Below are 21,764 nucleotides of genomic sequence, written 5' to 3'. Positions count from 1 at the left end.
CGCAGACCCCCCCCCCCCCCCCCAAGTGAGGGAGTGACTGGGGCAGGGGCTGGGGCGAATCCCGTCCTGGGGCGGGGCACTGGACCATCATCAACAGGCACATGACATAGCGAGGCCCCAGCCCACAGCAGAAGCCTGCCTCTGCCCTTGCACACAAACCCAGGGGGCACATGCTCCCTGTGCCTCCCCTGGGGTGCACGCAGCAGCAGGAACCCCCCACGCTCCTGGATGAGCATCCCAGGCTCCGACAGTCCCACAACCTGCCCCAGGGCCCCTGCCCTGCCTCTGCCTCACTCCCTCCCTCACTGTGGAGCCTTGCTCTGTCTCCCCACCCCCACACCCCTTCCCTTTCACAGACTTGCCTGTTGTGGTGGGCAGTGCTCCACACACCACGGGGCTGCGATCCTGGTTGCATGCAGGCTGCGGCTGCACATCTGTGTATGTCCCCTGCTGCAGCTGCCCAGAGCCAACAGCCTGCTGCACTGCCACAACTGCCCCGTGTTCGCTGTGGAGCCTTGCTCTGTCTCCCCACCCCCACACCCCTTCCCTTTCACAGACTTGCCTGTTGTGGTGGGCAGTGCTCCACACACCACGGGGCTGCGATCCTGGTTGCATGCAGGCTGCGGCTGCACATCTGTGTATGTCCCCTGCTGCAGCTGCCCAGAGCCAACAGCCTGCTGCACTGCCACAACTGCCCCGTGTTCGGGGGGGGGGTTTGCGAGGGCTAAGCCCCGTTAGCCCCAGCCCTCCACCACCTATGGGAATAAACATCTTCCCTGCCCCCTCCATTTTAGGGGGGCTGGCATGTGGCCACCCCTGCCCCTGTCCACCCCTGCTCTGGATTGGGTGCAGAGGCCTGGGGTCAGCCCTGCTCTGCTGGAGCAGAAAGCACAAACCCGCCCAGAGCTGCAGAGCATGCCAGGATGCTAGGGGACTCTGGTTTAAGTTAAATCAGGAAGGGGTCTGGGACCGAAGTTGCATAAACCGGTTTGTGCTCAATCAGTTAAGTCTGATGCTACATTCAACCAAATTTATCTCAAACCAGTTTCGGCCATTTTGAAACTGGATGATGTGCACTGAACTCATGTTCCATTACAGGTTTAAACCAGTTTCTGATTGCTTAAACTGGTTTATTTGCAACTTCTGTCCCTAGCCGTCATGTCTCAGGTCAGTCCATCAGTCATCTGCAATAATCTACTCTGCAGGGTGGAAGAAAATGCTTTTCCTGATTCTCCTGTATCAAATTCTATTTTATTACAGGTGACTTCACTCGTCTGATTGACAAGCACTCTATTTATTTGAATATAAGATGACCCCCTCTCAATAATTAGCTTCTACATAAGGAAAACTTACAAATTTGTTACAACTTTACAGGTATACAATCTATTTATTGGACATTTGCCTTAATTTTGTCCACCTGCCACTGCTACGGCAGGGAAAATAAATCTATGGAGTCAGGCAGCCCCTTTTCTCTCTGCCTCCCCCAACTTTTTTCCCCTGGCAGCCTCTTCCTCTCCCCCCACTTTACTATCAGACCCTGCTGTCCCCGAGTGCATAGAAAGGAGCAAATTTGAAAACACTAAACTTTAAATTAAACATAGCTGTACTAATTTGCATATAGTACCTATAGAATTAGATCTTCCATAACTGATGCAATTTTACCTTTTTTGATACTGCTGCAAGTTTTAGCACAAGTATTCCATAAACATGCTTTTAAATAGCACTTTGTCACCAACTTGTATATATAGTTCAAACTATGCATGATACTAGTCAAAAAAAAGGCTCACAATTTACCACGCAGTTCACTGGGCTGGGCCCAACAAGAGTCAACAGGATTCCAAGCTAGAGTGACCCCACAGCTCAGCACTGTTCAGGTACTCCAGATACTCCCCACAAAGGATCCAAATCCTAATTAGCACCCCCTACTCCCCTCCCATCTCATGGCTGGAAACATTCATTCTCATGAATCCTGGGATGCTCAAAAAATTGTATGTAGATGATGCTCAGGGCAACCTGGTTCAGTTTCACCACCTGAAGGGCAGGGCCACACTAACTATATGTACCACGCTGAGTGAGGGGATGACAGCTGGATTTTGGATTAACTGTTTGGGGCCTCGTTTTATGATGTTTGCCAGACATTTAAGGCTGGTGATGAAACAGGAATCTTTGGAAATTGGAATGAAAGGCACAGCTCAGCTGTGGGAGAGAAGTCGTCAAAATGTATTCATTTTGTAGTGGCTCATTGTGACTTTAAGAAGAGTCGACATTGAGGGAGGCTGTACCTAATAGACACTATCTTATTTAGATGGGCTAGACCAACCTGTCCTCATGGTAGATTCCAAAGGCCTTTTGGCCAGGGGCAAGAGATACTAGGTGACATCTGAATCTCAAGGTCTCCAGGCTCGGGGCTTACACATAGGATGCCTGTCATGGATTTGGGAGTATCTGAAGCTCCAGACTGAAGAGGCTGAGAGGTAGGATACTTGCTGGTGGTAGCACCACAAAGACTAGAATGATTGAGCTCTGCTCAGTTGAAAGAATTTGGAACTGATTTGGCCTGAGACATAACATTATTTTAAAAGGTGGTAGGTCAATATTTTTGGCACCAGGAGTGGGTGTTGGACCTTGCTCCAACCCCTCTGAATGTCAGCCTGGTATTGTATTACCTCCAGGCCCAGCGTTTGTTCCCCCATGGGGGAACAACTACCTATTTTTTTTTTTTGGGGGGGGGGGGGTGGGCAGTGTTTGTGGTTAGTTTGTATTTTAAAACAGGGGAGTTAAACTCATCATGGGGCCTGAACCAGATCCAGACTGTAGGGTGACTCCTTGCAGGCCAGATCCAGCTCAGGGCATCAGAAAGTGGCAGCAGCATCTTTGGCTATAGCTCTGACCCAGAGCGCATAGCTCTGGTGGCAGAGACAGCTCCAGCTCTAACCCAGGGCACATGGCAGTGGCTCTAACAGCTCCAACTGCAGTGTGGTAGAGGGCAACTGGGGCAGGCTCTCCTGCTGCCAGTTGCCATGTCCACCAGGGCCAAGGGACCTGGATTCTGCAGCAGACCATGCCACCCACCGAACTTCCAGTGACTAGCCAGTAGCTCAGGTGGCTGGATAAAGCAGCTATAGGGGCTGGATTCAACCCACAAGCTACATGTTTGACACCCCCGCTTTAAAAGATTGTTTAGATTTGGTTTCCTTCCCTGTCTCATAGTAGGAAAAACGGGTGGTGCCTCAGGACTTACTTTGCCTTGGTAACGTTGCAACCAAGAATGCCAGTCGTTCCAGCAAACCAGTTCACCCCACCAAATTCTCTTCTCACTGTTTTTCTAACACTGCTAGGATGCACTCCCAGCACTGAGAAAAGAACTTGGTGGGGTGAACTCATCTACTGCATATAGTGTGCCCTTAGGGGTGGGCAATGTAGGCGACTGTCCAGGGCACTGTGGTCAGGGGGGCACTGCATGCACATGCGCGAATTGTCTGTGCTCACAGCAATGTTCTCCCACCACCCAGCCCTGTCCAAGGTGGGAGGAACAGTGCACGATGCCACCCCGGTTCCGCCATGCACCCCTGCCTATCTACCTCTGCCTGCAGCAGTGCTGCTGTCTTAGGGAGGGGGCAGTATCCCAGATTTCCTTAAAAATAATATTGTTCCCCTAACGATAACCCATTTCAAATTTTAACAACTGGTTTGAAAGTTTTTCTTTGAAATAGTTTACCTATACTGAAGGACTATGATTTGCCTTAGAATAAATGTTGGAATGCTGCCCATGTGAATAAAGCCAATTTTCCTAAGAGAAAAAAAAAAAGTGCGCTTTCAGTCAACTTTGGTGACTTTTCTCCAAATTAACAGGCAACTACACAAATGTTTTAAATCCCTCCTTTCCTTTTAAATATTATACAAAGTCTATGCATCTAGACTGAAACTGGAAGGGACATAAAAGACTTCTAAAATATTGTTTATTTGGGAAAGTTTTCTAAAACTGCAGGGGGTTATGCTCTCTTACCTTGGCTAACAGTCAGTTTAAATACATCGTACTATTGTCTTCAAATGTGTACTATGAATTGGTTCAAATATAGTCCGTCTTTTACTGGTGAAGTTACTTTAGTTCTCAAAATGCTGCACCATATGATATGGGCAACATTTTATTTTGTGGATCAATACAATGCCACAACAATCTATCCCAATTAACCAAGCAAAAAAATTTCCAAAGTTAGATCCATAAATTTGATTTCACTGTCCATTTTTCAACTGATCACTTCCCTAAACTCTTCAGATTTGTAGGTAAGCCCTCTTCTCCCCTATCTCATTTGCTGAAAATCAGTTAAATATCACATACTCACTTATAGATCAGCCTACAAAGACTAATACTGAGATTCATAATTAGTTTTCCACTCTGTTTTAGATTATTAGAAAGCATCAGCTTTACATAAAATTTTCAGTGGTCATAAACCAGATATTTCAGCCTTTCTTCACTTTGTCCTGTCCAATACATTTTCATTTAAAAATAAACAAAACCTGCATCTCTACTTTTGATCTTAATTTTGCACTTTTCCTTACTAATACAAGGGAAAACTGCAATCATAAAAATATTGAGTGAAACCTGCCTTGTAAATTGAGACTAGATGAAGGATGCTTTTATAACAGTCTTCAGGGAAATTATAGAGAAGATGAGTGATGGCTGTGAAAGCTTGGATAGTGCCTCTTGCACAAAAATGCAAGACAGTGGCTAGGGCAAGATTGCGCTGGGGTGACAAGTCTTCCACAAAGAAAATCAAACTCTGCTAATGATGGCAACCTATTAGGTGTAGAGAAACTGGAGCTTCCTGCACCCAATTCCAGAGCCATGCCATAAAATTATAATAGTCATAATGAAGGTCGGCACAAAAGTGGATGAGGATGGTGAAAGTGCTATTGAGAAAAACAAATAGTTGCTCCACTAGTGGTTGCCAGCTAGTAGGCACTGAGTTAGATAGGCCTCAACCCTCTACCACACACAAGCCTAAAAATAAGAGTGATGGTTCCTCTAAAGGAAAATCGTTGTAAGAGACCTGACACACTCATCACATGTATATATCCAAGCTAAGAGACCAAGAGAGAAAGGCTGAGCTAGTGCAACTAAAAAAAGGTCAATGAAACTACATATACATGTCAACTGAACTACCAACTAAAGAAAACAAAAGGACTAAATATACATTTCAAGTAAAACCTGTAAAAGGTAAACTGAACACAGGAAAGATGTCCTGTATGTGACAAATGCATGCCTTGCTAAACACAACCTCATATTCCCCAAAACAGGCATCTAACATCTAAGGTGTTACAAAGGTCTCAATTATTCAGTGTCTGTCTGGAGTTTTGTAAACAGACCATCACTGGTACAGGCTACTGCAAATTTGCCCCATTGTTAAATGAATACACCAAGCAGGGGGGTGGCAAGCAGGGACTGCCAGCAGACATTGCTGGTATGTGCCCCCCCCCATGCTTCCCCTACACATCGCCTATGACTTCCAAGCTACTCAGTAGCTGCAAGAAATACAAGTCTTCACACCTGGACAAATCTAAAAACAGGAGCCAGGCAATTTAACAATTGTAATGTGATGGACCCCCTTTTCCTCCCTGTTTTGTTCAGACTTTAAAATCGACCAAGCATCAAGGAAATTGCTTTGAAGCCATACAATTAAAACAGTATAAAAAGCAAGATGGAACTGCCAGCAAGGTGTGCAGTCCAGGGAAGATCAATCCTGCCCCCAGCTCACAAGTGAAGGACCCACGCTCTGTGACAGCTGTAAAGACAAGAACTACTTTCTGCCTGCTTGGGTAAAAATCTCTTGCACCTAAAATAATACAAGGACTGTAACAGCTGATATACTGAATATTAAGAAAGAGCCTTTTTTCTGTCACTTAGTTTCATAGTTTTAGGGTCGGAAGGGACCTAATAGATCTTCTAGCCCGACCCCCCGCCAGGGCGGGAGAACAACAAAAGAACCCTAAACAAAAAACGGGACTCAAATGAGTCCAGCCAGGTAGGTATCCAGCCTCTTCTTAAAGATCCCCAGGGTAGGGGCCAGCACCACCTCCCTTGGAAGTTGGTTCCAGCTCCTAGCCGCCCTAACTGTGAAGTAGTTTTTTCGGATGTCCAATCTGTACCTCCTCTCCATCAACTTGTGCCCATTACTCCTTGTTATGCCAGCGGGGGCTAGGGGAAACAGCGTCTCCCCCAAACCCTTCTGGTTCCCCCTAGTGAGTTTATAGACGGTCACCAGGTCCCCCCTCAGCCTTCTCTTGTGGAGGCTGAATAGGTTCAGGTCCCGCAGTCTCTCACTGTAGGGTCTGCCCTGTTGTCCCCGGATCATGCGGGTGGCCCTCCTCTGGACCCTCTCCATGTTGTCCACATCCCTCCTGAAATGGGGCGCACAGAACTGGACACAATACTCCAGCTGCGGCCTGACCAGCGTCGCATAGAGGGGGAGGATCACCTCCCTGGCTCTACTCGAGATGCACCTGTGGATGCACGACAAGGTCCGGTTAGCCCTGCCAACCATGACCTCGCATTGTCGGCCCATGTTCATCTTGGAGTCAATAATGACACCAAGATCCCTTTCCGCCTCCGTGCTCTCAAGTAGGGAGTTCCCCATCGTATAAGTGTGCTGCTGGTTCCTACTACCCAAGTGCAGCACCCTGCACTTGTCCGTATTGAAACACATCCTGTTCCTGTTTGCCCACCCCTGTAACCTATCCAGATCCTTCTGCAATCTCTCTCTCCCTGCTAGCGTGCTCACTTCCCCCCAAATTTTGGTGTCATCAGCGAATTTAAACAGGTTGCTTTCCACCCCAGCATCAAGATCGCTGATGAAGAAATTGAACAGCGCAGGCCCCAGGACCGAGCCCTGGGGGACTCCACTACCCACCTCCCCCCAAGTCGAGTATGATCCATCCACCACCACCCTCTCAGCCAATCTGCAATCCATCTGACTGTGTAGGCATCTATGCCACAGTCGCCTAGTTTATTAATTAGGCGATTAATTAATTAATTAATTTTCCAGCTTGTTGGTAGTTATTAAAGCAAGCCTTTCTGTTATTAATCAATCGAGTGTTGTTTCAATTCTTAAAGCACTAGGTTTAAAATCTGGTTTGTAAATGCAACAATGAGGACTGACTTTTCTCTGTGGCTATAGGGGACAAGACCAGGAGTAACAGACACAAGCTATAGCAGGAGAAATTTAGGTTGCAAATTAGGTGGTCAAGCATTGGAAGGGGCAACCTAGAGAAACTGTGGAATCTCCATCCATGGAAGTTTTCAAGAGCAGGTTAGGCAAACATTTGGCTTGGAGAGTTTAGTCTGAGAGGATCCCTGAGCAGGGGCCTACACCAGATGACCTTGTTCATGAGGTCCCTTCCAGTCCTACTTTCCTATGATCCTGTGCTACGTAACTAAGATAATTTGTATCCATCTGCAGGACAAAATATTGATTACATGAATTAGCTAGCCATGCGGTTAAGTTTCTTCTATTCCATTGATCATTCAGTAATATGCAAGGAACCTGGTTCTCTCTGTTTAAAATAAATAAATAAATAAATCACAAATTCTCTGACAAAGAACAAAAACTGAATTCTCTGCTAAAAAACCCCAAATCCACATCTTTTTTGTGATTAAAATGAACCACTATACACACACACACACACACACACACACACAATATATATATAAATATCAGTTGAACAATATTTTATTGATACATTTACAATTTTAAAGCCATTTGGAAGCCTCAGTCACTGTAATAAAATAAATTCTAAAGACCTATAAAACTTGGCGTTTGATTTTGGGATTTTTTAATCATGGAAAAATCAGAGCTCCCCCTGCTCCCTTCACTCACCAGGACATGGGTTCAGCTGCAGCTGTGCCCCACGTTGTTTTGTAGCGCTGAGCAGCCCATATATGCTGGTGCCATGCCCATGCCATTGCCCCTCACTCCTGAACCACAGCTCCCTCCCCCCCAGCTGCCAGGGCTATGGGTCCAGGGACCCAGGTCCACAGGCCCAGGCCCCCTGTAGCAGCACCTGAACCCTGGCTGCTGCTCATGGGAGGCAGCAGCTGCTGTGGCAGAGTGGAGCCCATCTTTACCACCCCCACAGCCCTAGCAGAGCCCATGGTGGGCAGGCAGATGAGGGCTGCCCACTGCAAGCTTAGGCTCCCTGCCCTGCTACTCTCCCCCCAGGGTCTCCGCAGCCTTGTAGGCAGGACCCAGAGTGGAAGGGCAGAGCAGGGCCAGGTGAGGAAGACTGGTGCCACCGCTGGGAGCTCTGCACTGCCATGGCAAGGCACTCCCTGCCTGCCCAGCAACAACAAGGGGCAAAAGTCTGTGCTGTCACTCCCGCTGCTGCCAGGCAGGCAGGGGGCGCCTTGCTATAGCAGCACGGGGCTCTCAGTGGCAACGAGCTTTCTTGTCCAGCCCCACTCTGCTCTGCACCACCAGGTCCCGCTTGCCAGGCTGTGAAGGCCACAGGGGAAGACAGCAGGGAAGGGAGCCTGAGCCTGTGCCTGCAGCCCACTCCCAACCCACACACAAATCTGGGGGGCATATGCCTGACCCCCCCGGGAGTGCATGCAGTGTCAGGAGTCAGCCACCCCCTGCGACAAACTGTCTGCTGCTCCACCCCTCTCCCTGCCAGCCCTGCGGTTGCACATTCTGGCCCCAAGCCCCACACAATGCCACAGCTGGGCAGCAGCCCCAGCCCTTCCCAACTCCCTCCCCTCCCTATGAGGGCCTCAATCCCTCCCCCCTGCCACCAGACTTACCTGCAGGGAGCTGTTCTCCAGACTACGGGACAGCCATGTACATGTGAGCATGCACATGGCGCACTTTGCCTGACCACCCTCTTCCCTCCCTCCATAGTGGGGGGCTGAAACTCTGCCAGCCAGCAATGGGAGACCCACAGTTTCCCACATTTTTCTCCTCAAAATGAGAAAATCTGGGTGTCATGCCCCAAATCTGGGTGCCATGCCTCAAAATGAGAAAAATCCAGGTTTTACCACATTTTCCATGGTGACCAGAAAACCCAGAACACTGGTAACAACACAGTAAATTCAACAACCATAAAAAGCAAATGTGAAAAAGCTACAGGCAATTCTTTAAGATCACTCAAAAATAAGCCATTTAATTCTAAGGTAATTTTTGGCTTTACTTTCAGAAGATTTTCTTGGCTATTTTTTCATTGTATACAATCAGTGATTTCATTCAAACTTCTACACTGAAACTAGAGTTTCCCACTGGAGCATCTGCATGCCAAGAGATCAGTAGTTTAAAAGAATATCCTTCTCTCTACTTATATGAATTTGCAATGGCAATTAAATAAAATTGAGGGAGCTTAAACGCTAATATAAGTTAAGTACTTTGCTCAATGGGATTAAAGTGCCTCCTCCCTAAATTTGATAAATCAGAATCCAACTTCAGAAAAAACGTTAAAAAGCAACTGTCTAAAACGAAAACATTAACACAAAATATGCCCCCCACCCCCAGCCTCACTCATCCCTGAATTTACTCTACAGCCACACTTCATAAAATGACCTTCCTGTGCTTACATCATCAAAAAACCTGAGTCATTACTGATCAAACTACTCCGGAAAAAAAGCCTTTGCAAAACTTGTTTTTGGTAAGTAATGTTTTGACACAAGAAGGCAGCTATAGTAAACACCTTAACAAAAGATTATTAATATATGAATCAGAGGGAAGTATCAAGCAAATAAACTTAGTGTTTAAAGGTTAATTTTAATTTTCTGTATAACAAGTTCCTGCATAATGCTGATGGCATTATCAAGTGCATGAAACAAGCCTGAACAGTTATGCCAAGGACTCAAGGACTTCAGGAGCAAAGATTAGTAGTTAAAGTCTCTATAGTTCTGCTCTATGATCGTCTACCATTAAATAGATTTAGTGCACATGGGGTAAAAAAATCTAAAGTATAGATTTTTTTTTTTTTTTTTTTTAAATAGGTAAAAAATCTAAAGTATCTAAAAAAAAATATCTAAGTGTATCTGGCATTGAGCCAAGCAGTCTGGTACTTCAATGGTACTTCAACACCTGCTAAACTAGTTATTGTGAAGCCCCTAAACTCAATGTATTCATTTTAAGTCCCAAAAGCCTTGTTGCCTGCATACTGAGGTTTGGGGTTTTTCAGCTTGTTTGGACTATTTCCATGGTGCTCTAGATTCTGGAGCCTCTGCTGGTTTCCCCTATGCTGCTCAAGAAACAAGCAAGGCAGGAGAAAGAACAGGTTCTGAATCCCTGCATATCAAAAAAGACTCTGTAATGGTTGAACACGAATGGTATTCAAATTCAGAGAGAATTACTTAACACAGAAACAGTTGTTTTAAGGAAACATGACTGAATATGAAATTCAATATTTAACATAAAAGGAAGCCAGAGGTAAGGAAATTTCAGAAGAGTCAGCAACATCCCTTTTAGTGTCTACTGAGCCTAAAGATAAGTCATAAAATGAGACGGTACTAATAACACTTACCTATTTGTACTTGCTCTGGCTGGCTTAGCGACACAAAGGCTGATGTATCATCAATCCAGGACACCTGAATATTACCTAAAATTGAGGTAAAAAAAGGTTATAAAAGTTAAGACATTGCACATAATTTAAAAACAAAAAAAGTTTAGTTACAGTAAAGGAGTTCAAGATGCTTTTATTCACGTTATTCCCTGTAAACACGGAAAGCCCACTGACATTAGCCCCAAATCTTTTAACTAGCAGCATTTACTGGTATTGTGACATCACCTATGTACCCTGCAATTCTTAAAGCTAGGTTGAAAACTGAAGCTACCAGTACTGTTGTTTGGTACTCTCTCAACAGCCATGCTAGTAAGCAGGTAATAAGGTGGTATTTCAGGGTTCTCTTGCTTCTGCATAAGCTTTCAAAATAGTTCCGGTTGTAGTTACCTTAGAATTGGTGTTACTGTTTTATATTATTGTAAGTAAGAATGCTAACTAAAACAAAATTGAAGCAATTTCTTCCATGGAATTTGACCTTGATACCAATGACTAGAGATGATGGCAGAGAAGAGATCCCAAGTTTTAAAAAGACCTGCCCTGCTTGAAAAATTGATACTTCTCTATGACAGAATAGTGCAGCTCCACCTGTCACTCATACAGTTGCTTCCTAATATGAACATCCAGGTTAAGGACTCCAAATCAGTGGGGAAAGACAGTCCCTCATGGAAGCCAGCTGAGCAGCACCTCAAAGAATGCTATTTGCTACATTGCAACTACAAGGTTTTCAGTATTTGTCTGCACTAGAGGGTGGCAACATTTGAGTACAGGCTGCTTCAGTGGAGCTTAGCTCTAAACGCAAGCTCCTCTGAACCACGCCTGTGCCACTGCAGTCACCAGTCCTTCCCCCTCTCTGCAGCACCCCCTCCCTCTACACATACACTGTGCTGCCACTACAGCTTCTCCCTGCTGCCCGGGGAGAAGCAAGTGAAGCCCCTCTGCCACCAAAATGCTGCTAAAAACCTCTGGTCCCATGTACTGGATAAAATGGCTCTACTAGCCATAGCGTGTTGACCCCTGGTCTACACAAAGATTCCACTGAAGGTGAATAACTATGAGTTACCCATCAAGAAAATGGCTAATAAAAGTTGCTTCTAAACAACTATTAAAACAGTATCACCATATTGATCTGCTTCAGAAGTTACACTAATGGAACAGTAATTGGTAAAAATGTCTGAGTTGAACTCCAGCTACATGCCCTACAAATCTCAGACTCCTGTAAGGCAAGATATCACCTATGCCTCAGAAAAGGGGTACTCAGTCCCCAGGCTGTGGGCCAGATCCTGCCCAAGACACCACGTAATTCAGTCTGCGGGGCTCCCCACGCATGTCAAAATTCGGTGGAAGGGGAGACATCACACCATTCCCCTGCTGCCAAATCTCAAGAGCCATGGGAAATCCCAGGACCTGCACGCTAGATCAGGTGTCCAATCTCGGGGACCCAATCTAGCCCTTGGGAATAGAAGGGGGTGGTGCAAAGCCCAACTGGGACACACAGTAGTAGTGCCTCATCCAGCCCATGGACTGGCCTCGGGTCACTCACTTGGCCTGTGGGGCCAAAAAGGTTGAGCACCACTGCCTTAGACGAATGCATTCCCTAACACGAGAATGGAGAGGTATTTGGTTCAGGTGTAAGAGATCTAACAGAAACCTGAAACTCACTATGAGTGCCCCTGGGTAGAAATCTGTCCTTGCCTTGGATTTATTATCAGAACCTTTACAATTCTGAGATTTTCAAAATGGCTTTGGTTCTGAATAAGTAAAACATAACTTTAAATATAGTCACATGAAATGAGGAAATAAAGAAGCTTGGAAAGAGATATGGGAAATTTAAAAAATTACAATTAAAATATTGGGTGTGGCCTGGGAGTAACTGTACATCTAGGACTGGTATATGGGCAGGCCTTCCCATCAGAGCCTTATTTCAGTTAGTGAACTGAAGAAACAGCCATTAATAATTCTATGTTTAGGAAAATAGTTGACATTAGAGGTGTACCAACACATTCGTGCAATATCGGATCGGCACCAATATAAAGAAAATTAGTCGCATCAGATATGGCCTGATGTGGCTGATAAGTGGCCCATGCATGTACACAGCTGCAGAGCAACACATAGGTGGTGAGAAGCACAGCCTGGCAGCTTGGAGAATTGCATGCAGCTGGTAAGTTTGTTGTGGTGGATGGGGAGGGGGAAGGGAAGGGGTGTGGGGGGGGTGCAGAATAAGGACCCCATGGCGAGGAAGGGAGTGGGGCGTGGGCAGGCACTGCCCGGCCAGGTCAGGGTGGGGGATGGAGCCGTGCCTCATCGGGGGCACAGGGCAGCTCCCACCACTGCATGCACCCCTGGAGGACATGGGGGGAGAGGCACGTGCTCCAGATTTGTGTGGGGTAGGCTGTTGCCAGGGCTGCACTGGGCTCTTCCTGGGCGGCAGGGGGCTGGGCCAGGATGTGATAGCCCCCTCCCAGCACTGCTGCCACCTACCCCAGCCCCCCACTGGGAAGAGCTCAGCGCAGTCCCAGCCCCAGCCTACACTGGCAGCCCACCCCGCAGAGATCTGGGGGACACAGCCCCACCCATGCACACGGCAGCAGGAACCTCCCCACTTCCCCACAACCCCTGGATGAACCACAGCTGTCCTATGCCTTGCCCCACCCTGGCCAGGCAGTGCCTGCTCCAGGCTCCTGCCCAAGATCCACGCCATCCCTCACAGCAGGGGTTTTGATCTGCCCCACCATGCCTCTTCCCTCCCCGCTCCCATTCCACCACAACAGACTTACCAGCTGCACACAGCTCTCCAATTTCCGATACAGCTTGGATCAGTATCGGCCCCAAAAATCTCTATCGGTGCACCCCTAGTTAACATGACATTTAAAAGGACAGCAGTTCTACATTCAAATCCCCAGAAGGAAAAAACAGTGAAAAGATGAGCCAGCCTTTTTAGGTATCTGCACACAGCAAGGTAGAGATGAAAAAGGAACAATTCTTAAAGTCACAGATGACAAAGAATGACCAACTGCACCCTGTTAAAACTGATTGGGGCTTAACAAATCTCTGGGTCTGAGTATAACCTCTGGTACACAGAGTACCAGGATAAACCCTAGCTTTGACAGAGAACAGGATCAAACATTTCAAGTGTGAATCATGAGTTCTGTGTACACTTGACAAGTGAAATTGCAAATCAAATACACTCGGGTCTCTCTTTATGCAAATTTGTTTTGTGCGAATTCACTTATATGCAATGACCTTATTTATACCAGAAATTCGCTTTCTGCGAGAAAAATCCCATCTTATGCAAAGTCAGCTGGCAATGAGCTCCCTGCAGACTGGCAGAGTTCCAGCTTCCAGGGAGCTGGGAGAAGTGGATGGCAGGCGGCGAGACAGGATTGCCACGTGCATGTACAGTACGTGCACATGGCCCCAAGTAGCCTTGAGGGCAGCTCCACCAGGTAAATTGCAGGGGGGTAAGCATGTCTGGGACTGAGGCCCCTGTAGGGAGGGAGCTGGGCAGGGCTGGGGCTGCTATCCAGCTGGGGGGGTGCTTGGGGCCTGGAGCCACAGTGTGCAGCTGCAGGGCCCCAGCGGGAAACAGGATTGAGCCTCTGATGGCTTGTCGGGGGAGGGCCAGCTCCCCACTGCTACGGACACTTAGAAGGAGAAGAGGCAGATGCATGGGCACAGTGGGCCCTGGCCCTGATCCTCGGCCTAGCTTGGCTCCTCTCCTTGCCTGGTTCCAGCACCCCTCACTCCATTGCCCTGGCCATGTGCCTCCTGTGGCACGGAGCTGTGCCCCTCAAAGAGCAGCAGGTATAGGAGGCACGTTCCCAGGGCAGCACAGGATGATCAGCCACCATTCCCTGCCACCCTGCTCCGGGTGCCTCTCCAGCCCACTGGGCGTGACCCAGTGTGACTGGGAACAGCAGGGCTGTGCGGAGAGGCTACAAGCTCCCTGCTGCACTGGGTCATGCCCGCTGTGCTGTGGAGGCTCAGGGGCAGGGAAGCAGGGGACAGTGGGGCCATGCAGAAAAGGTGCTCACCCGGAGGTGCCTTGGCGATGCACCTGCTGTGCGGGCTGCTGCTTGCAGTGTGGGGCAAGCACCTTCTCTATGAAGCTCCGCTGTTCCCCGCTTCCCTACCCCAGACATCTCCACAGCCCAGCAGACTTGACCTGGTACAGCAGGGAGCTCGTAGGCTCTCTGTGCAGCCCTGTTGTTCCCAGCCACACTGGGTTGCTCCTGCTGGACTGGAGAGGCACCTGGGGAAGGGAAGTTGGGCAGAGCCAGGAGCAGTGAGCAGATCGCGTTCCCTGCTTCCCTCCCCCAGGTGCCTCTCCAGCCTGCCCTGCGCTGCTCTGGTGACACCCCCTGCATATGCCACCGCTTGCAGCGCAGAGCTCACAGCCTCTCTATACAGCAGCTATTGTATTGTGCGATTACTGTTTGAATTTGTCATGGTTTGGGGGGGGCAGTAGAGCGAGGCTGGTATATATCCCTATTAATTACATGTAATAATGAATTCACTCTCATTTTATGCAAGGTTTTTTTGGAATGCAAACCTCACATAAAGAGAGACCCAAGCATATTTCTTTGTAAAGAAACTTCCTTAAAAACAGGTAGCATGTCTGTGTCAAGCATAGATGATTCAAACGTAGGCAGATTCTTAAAGCATGAAACCATAAATCAGTCCTATGACCTACATCCAAGCACCAAAAACCTATAAAGTAACTAGCGAACTGCCCGTCAAGAATGACTGGGAGGGAGGGGAGGGGATAGAGCACCGCTACCCACCACCCCATGTTGCCGCCACCTGCCACTCTGTCCCTTCCATCATGGCAGTGCTCCACCAGGCCAGTCCATCGCCTGCATCCCCCTTTGCCGGGGACCGAGGTGGCAGCAAGGCCAGCACCACTGGCCTTTCCACCCCCCATTCCAGCTCCTCAGTCCCCGCTGTCACGGCGGTGCTCCACTGTGTGCATCTGTCCGTGCACAGCACTCTTATTGGTTGTTTCAGCTAGCTCTGTCATTGGCTGCTGAGACAACCAATCAGAGTGCTCATAAAGCATTACCAACAGACTAAGACTTTTATTATATTAGAAATTTTTGTTTTTAAATCAGGAGACACAAACCAGGTAACTAAATGGTAATGCTAACCAGCTATTAAAACAAACCAAACCAACCCAAGCCTAAATCATAGCTCTGTGTCTCTGTCATGGGCAATAAGGAGGAATTAATTTGTGGTTGCTGAGTTACAACTTATAACTCTGGCTAAAGGACTCCAGGCTCTCTCACGGAGCATACATTGTCAACATAAACACCAAGTGGAAAAAATACTTGGAGTTTTATCATGAAACTATTTAGTTTTTTTTATTAAAGGGGTGAGAGACAGGGCCTTCAGTCACCTGGTAAAAAATACACAAATAGAATTATGGCATTTTAGGTCACATAGTAATGAAATGCAGCAGTTTAATTCCAAAAGACAAACATCTGAAGTACGTTTTCTTCTCAACATTCTACCTTAAAGTGTCTAGTTACTCCTCTCATAACTACAGATTATATTATCAAAAAAATTCTATTTTCTTTAGGGGTGCACAGATAGAGATTTTGAGGGCCAATACCGATAGCCGATTTAAGGAAGCATATCAGCAGATACTGATCTGATTTTTGATACAGCTGCATGCAGCTGGTAAGTCCATTGTGGTGGAAGGGGAGGGAGGGAGGAAGGAAGGGGCGTGGAGGGGGTGCAGATCAACACCCCCCACAGTGAGGGAGGAGGCAGGGACAGGCACTGCCCAGTTGGGGTAAGGCAGGTGCAGGATGGAGTCATGGTTCGTCAGCCGGGGCGGGGGGGGGAAGGGGCAGCTTCTGCCACTACGTGCACCCCAGGATGGCATGGGCAGGGGCTGTGTCCCCCCAGATCTGCACAGGGCAGGGCAGGTGGGCTGCAGCTGTGGGCACAGCCTGGCAGTGTAGAGAGCTGCGTGCAGCTGGTAAGTCCATTGCACCAGGCTCTTCTCAGCGTGGGCTGGGCTCCCAGTGTGTGGGTGGAGGCGGGGCTTTGAGCCAGGGCTGTGCTGTGACTGCGCTGGGAGCAGGGCTACAGGGGGGCTATGACGAAATCTGAAGTGGCTGCAGCCCCCTCTGTAGACCCCGCTCTGAACCCAGCTCCTGCTGAGAAGAGCCCGGCACAGCCCTGGCTCCAGCCTGCCCAGCCCCCTCCCCTCGCACAGATCCAGGGGCACATACCGCCCCCAACTCCCCACCCCGGTGCAGATCCGGGGACACACGCCCCCACCATGCCTCCCATACCATACAGCGGAGAGAGCTGCTCCCCCCAGAAGCTGCAGCTCAGTCCTGCACTTGCCCCTGCCCCTCCCTCTCCCTCCCTCACTGTGGGGGGCGTTGATCTGTCCCCCCCTGCCCCTTCTACCACAATGGACTTACCAGCTGCACGCAGCTCTCTACACTGCCAGGCTGTGCTCCTTGCTGCCTGCTTTCTGCGCTGCCGCTGCATGCACACAGGGCCATTTATCAGCCACCTCAGGCCGATTTCTGATACAGCCAATTTTCTTTACATCAGTCTGATATTGGATTGGTACTGATATACCAGTGTACCTCTAATATTCTTAGGACACCTTAGAAACTGAAGACTGTAGAAGAATGTCCTGAGGCACTCTGTCACCCATAAACTTCACGTCAACAGTTAGTACATTTATTTTATGAATGAGAATGAACATCCTAGTACAGCTCCAGTTCAGTTGTAGCACTTGATACCTTAGCATTCTGTTAGGCTTGTTACGTAAGTATGCACCAAGGTTAAAATTTCAAACTAAAAATCAAGAACCTATGGAAACTGAGGCTTGAAATGTATGTTGTTTTCAGAACTTTTGTTTTCCAACCTATACCAACAGATTATAAGAAAGTTCTTTTTGAAGTTCTGCCAAATAATAAATTGCTTATTTTCTTGCAATTGTTAAAACCAAACTAGACTTTTCAAATTTTTCAGTTGCAAGTTACTATACCTCTGAGAAGCCAGCTGTTTGGAACTTCAGTTATAATAATTTCAATACCAATAAAACCATAATTGATTCAATATGGTTTCTGACAATTCCCAGTTCATGTGCCAGGTTTCCAAACTAGGCCTGTCATAACAGTAAGGTTAAATATTTGTCCCATAAATGAAACTCCAGTTAAACCCGTATTCTTTGAAGTAGTTTCATGAAAGGCACTGTAGTATAAACAATTTTCTCCGTTATTTCTAATCATTCATAGTGCTTTAGGAATGTAGAACCCTGCCTTACAATGGAAGGAACTCAGTATGGTAGGCAGAAAGACTGCCAGTCTTTGTAGACAGCTTAACAGCTCATAGGGCACAGGGACTCAATGTAGGACAGAACTGAGAGCTGGTATCTGGGACAACTATTAAGTTATAACCAGCTCACAACCTGCTTCCAGTGACGGTGAAGGAGAAAAAAAGAAAAAAAAAAATACATTTGTCAGTGATTCACGACTTCACTAGCTAGAAGAAATATTTCTGGGCCACTTGAATCCTACTCCAAATGCATCTTAAAATGGTTTACTGAACTGATTTCCTGTGCAGTATCAATTTCATCTTTTAATTACAAATAGATTTTCAAGGTAACTTCTCACTCTTCTAGTTGGATGCAAGTCCTATTAGTCTTGTGTTTGAGTTATACCCTATATTACTGTGCATTCTGGACTGCTTTGTCCTTGGTACTTATTCAGAACTGATGAAGATTCACCTGGAGTATAAAACCCAGTTTTTGGCTACACACTTAAAGAAGGATATGGACATATTTAAAAGATCTCAAAAATGATTAGAGTTCTGTGAAGCATGAAGAAAGGCTTAAAGAACCAGGATTATTTAGTCTTGGGGAAGAGAAGATGGAGGGGGAAACCATTTGAAGGATGGTTATAGAGGGTGGAGGTAAGGCTTCTCTGTGACTGCTGGGGACACAACTAGGAGCAATACATCAAACTGCAAAAAGGGAAATTTAGGTTGGCAATCAGGAAGACTTTTCTTATGAGGGCAGTTAAACATTGGAACAGGCTACCCAGAGAGGCTGTGAAATCACCTTCCTTTTAAGTTTTTAGTAGCAGGTTAGCAGAACATTTAACTGGGGTGGTTTCTCAGGGATAATCCTGCCTTAAGAAGAGTGGTGTGAACTAGATGACCACCTGAGGTCCCATCCAGCTTTACCTTTCCTATAATTTCACTATATTTAATCCATTAATATGAAATTTACTCAATACTTGAGGGGACTGGAAGCAAGGGTTAGACTAACCTTTTATACCACATGCATTTACACACAAAGAGTTAGGGGAGGACTGGAACTCAGTTAAAGGTGAGACTTAAGTCCTGCTTAAGTGACCATGTTTTCACTAATGCCAATGACAGGCCCACAAAAAAGAAATGTACTAGTGTACTAGAACTCAAACAGTACATAAGAAAATATTATTAACTACTGCAGTAAGGATTCTACCTCTAAGCAGATCTGGGGTTACAGTTAATTTGATGTGGCAGTCTCTGCCTGTGTGTATAGTTTACCACACTGTTAATTTATGCTTAGGTTATTAAAATAAGTTGTCCAAAGAATTAGGATGTTAATATTTAAACATAGTAGCTTTTAATATAGAGGAATGATTGTAAAGACCTGATGATTAAAGTGCGCTCAAACATGAACTCTTACGCAACTCCTAACTCTTACCAGTTTGAAAAGACTATACTTGCTCTCATTTGAAATGAACTTTGATTACTAGTTAAATCAAGAGAAATACAAATGTAGGACAGGAAAATAAGTTGAATCCAGCAAATCTGTCAAACATTTTGTTAATACTGTGCATTTCTTAAGAATGATGAAACAATAATAGGTGTTATATGCAGGTGTATTGCATGCACAGTATTTAGCAAACATAACTGGATGCCAATTTACTGCAGCAAATCCAATCCAAATATTCAATACTAAATAAGGTGAAGACAGGAAAAGGTTGAGGCAAATGCTTCTTTTAGAAACCAAGTGTCTTGAATAATTTGAGAAGTGGGACTATTCTGCCTAGCCTATGATGATTTGATAAATTTAAAAGTGGAGGGAAAGTTTTATACTTTGCAACATTATACCATCACATGCTAGCCAGTTTCTATCCAAACAGTAGTGGAAGAGAATTACATCTACTATTTCTGAGCAAAACCCACTATTTTAAATTTTATTTCAATTTTAGTTTTAAGATAACATTTTTTTTAAGTAACAATAACCACACAACTTCTATTACATGGGAATTTTGTGTGGACAACATACCACTATATTGTGTAAGAGTGAATTTAAAAAAGTAAAAAAAGTGAGTTTAGATTGGATACCCCGAAAACTCCAGTGTTAGAACAGCGATGCAGTGGAACAGACTGCCTAGGAAGCTGTGAACTCTCCAACACTGGAGGTGTTAAAGAACAGGCTGGACAGCCAGGGGCCAGGGATGATCTAAGCGTAGCTATATCAATGTTCTTCTAAGGGTATTTCCTATGCTTCTGGGCTTTACTGGTTGCCCCCATCCCCTTTTCTGCTACATGTGTCAGTGTTTTTAAGTCTCCCTCAGAGGCATTGGGTGTTGGCTACAGCTGAGGCTGGGGACTTTGACTGGGGTGTGCCAATGCTCCTGCTGGGACCACAGCTGAAGGGTCCTGGCTTCAGAGTCTTGCCCCTTTGCTCAGGGTCAGACCAAATGCCATAGCTGAGGTCAGGAAGGAATTTTACCTCATGGTCAGATTGGTACCGACTGTGGGGGTCTTTGTCTTCCTCCGTTGCAGGGGGAAGAGGGGAGGAAGCATGGCCCTCTACCCAGGATCCCTTGAACATATACTGACAACATTTCATAGATGTAGGAGGTTGGCTGCTGTGGCTCCCCTGCTTTACCTGTGGCGGGTTAGGGCATTAGGTTCTAAGTAGAGTTTAGACCAGGGGTCAGCAACTCTCGGCACGCGTGCCGAGCACGGCACATGAGGTCACTTTGCTCGGCACACCACTGCCGACCTGGGATCTAGGCAGCTGCTGCCAGCCACTAAGCCTGGGCTGCTCCCAGCAGGCAGCTGGGCAACTGCAAGCCCTGCTGTGGTTGGCAGCAGCTACCCAGAACCAGGGCCAGCTGCAGCCAGGAGGCTACAAACATCTGCTCTGGGATCCAGCATTAGCTCCATACCAGCAGGTGCACACACGCCTCAGAGTGGATTTTGTCCAATGGCACAGGAGCCCAGCTCCATGTGCCCACACATCTGGTTCTGCGCATTTGTCTGCCTTCGTCTGGTCTTGTGCGTCTGTGCGCGCACGCGTGTCTGGTTCTGGATGTGTGTGTATGTGTCTGTTCTGGGCATGTTCTGGTTCTCTGCATTTGTGCACATGGTTCTCTGTGTGCGTGTCTGGTTCTCTCTCTGCTCTCCTCTTTTGCTTATTTGTTTCTTTTTTCTGTCTCATTGCAACATGCTCAACAAAAAAGGAATACACAACAAAGGCAACATTTATGATTATTAAATATACCAATATGCAGTGCAGCCTGCCATGTACACTCCCCTCCCCCCCATTTTGTTTTTCTGACATGCCAGCACTCCAGCACCTTCCAAGGTAGACATTGTGGTTTTTTCGGCACTCTGGCCAAAAACCGTTGCCTACTCCTGGTTTAGACTGTGGATTGGGTCACATTGATTTGGATATGGATGATCCTGCCTCAGGCAGGGGGTTGTACTAGATGACCTCTGGAGGTCCCTCCCAGCACTACTTTTCTCGGACTGATTATGCTGACAGAATACTTTACTCAAGCAGCATGGATAGTAGCATTCCCTAAAATTATTTTCTTCGGCTTTCATGCTAAAAAAAAAAAAAAAAATTATTACATAGGTAATGATTTAATTCAACATGATAGAGCTGCAGCAGTTTCTGCCCGTTTTGCATGACAGTAAAACGAGTTTAACACATTTACCTTGGGAGAGCAGGCAATTAAGACACATACTTGTAGAGTAATGCAAACAATATTTGCTCACTGAATAGCTGAGAAGGATTAATAAGCCAATTCACCTTCCTGAAGGGAGGACAGAGTACCAAGATGACAAGACAGCAGAAAAATGTTTAGAAAGTCTACCCCAGGATGGTAATGCAAAAATGTTAAGGACAAATTGGTATATGAATGGTATTCAGAACATATTACTACCATTGT

The 21,764-nt window shown here is 46.6% G+C and overlaps 1 protein-coding gene across 3 annotated transcripts in view; it reads right to left on the bottom strand.

Moving 5' to 3' along the window:
- PARN (poly(A)-specific ribonuclease) overlaps positions 1-21,764 on the bottom strand; it is a 143,072-nt gene that overhangs the window by 64,725 nt on the left and 56,583 nt on the right. For all 3 annotated transcript variants that reach the window (XM_006015524.3, XM_006015525.3, XM_025203411.1), the window contains exon 20: positions 10,519-10,593. In XM_006015524.3, coding sequence (XP_006015586.1) covers positions 10,519-10,593 — 75 coding nt within the window. The remainder of the gene's footprint in view (positions 1-10,518; positions 10,594-21,764) is intronic.

Source organism: Alligator sinensis, unplaced genomic scaffold (assembly GCF_000455745.1).
Source record: "Alligator sinensis unplaced genomic scaffold, ASM45574v1 scaffold73_1, whole genome shotgun sequence".
Lineage (NCBI taxonomy): Eukaryota > Metazoa > Chordata > Crocodylia > Alligatoridae > Alligator > Alligator sinensis.
Note: the sequence above shows the minus strand (reverse complement) of the source record. Positions and strands in the feature narration are given on the sequence as shown.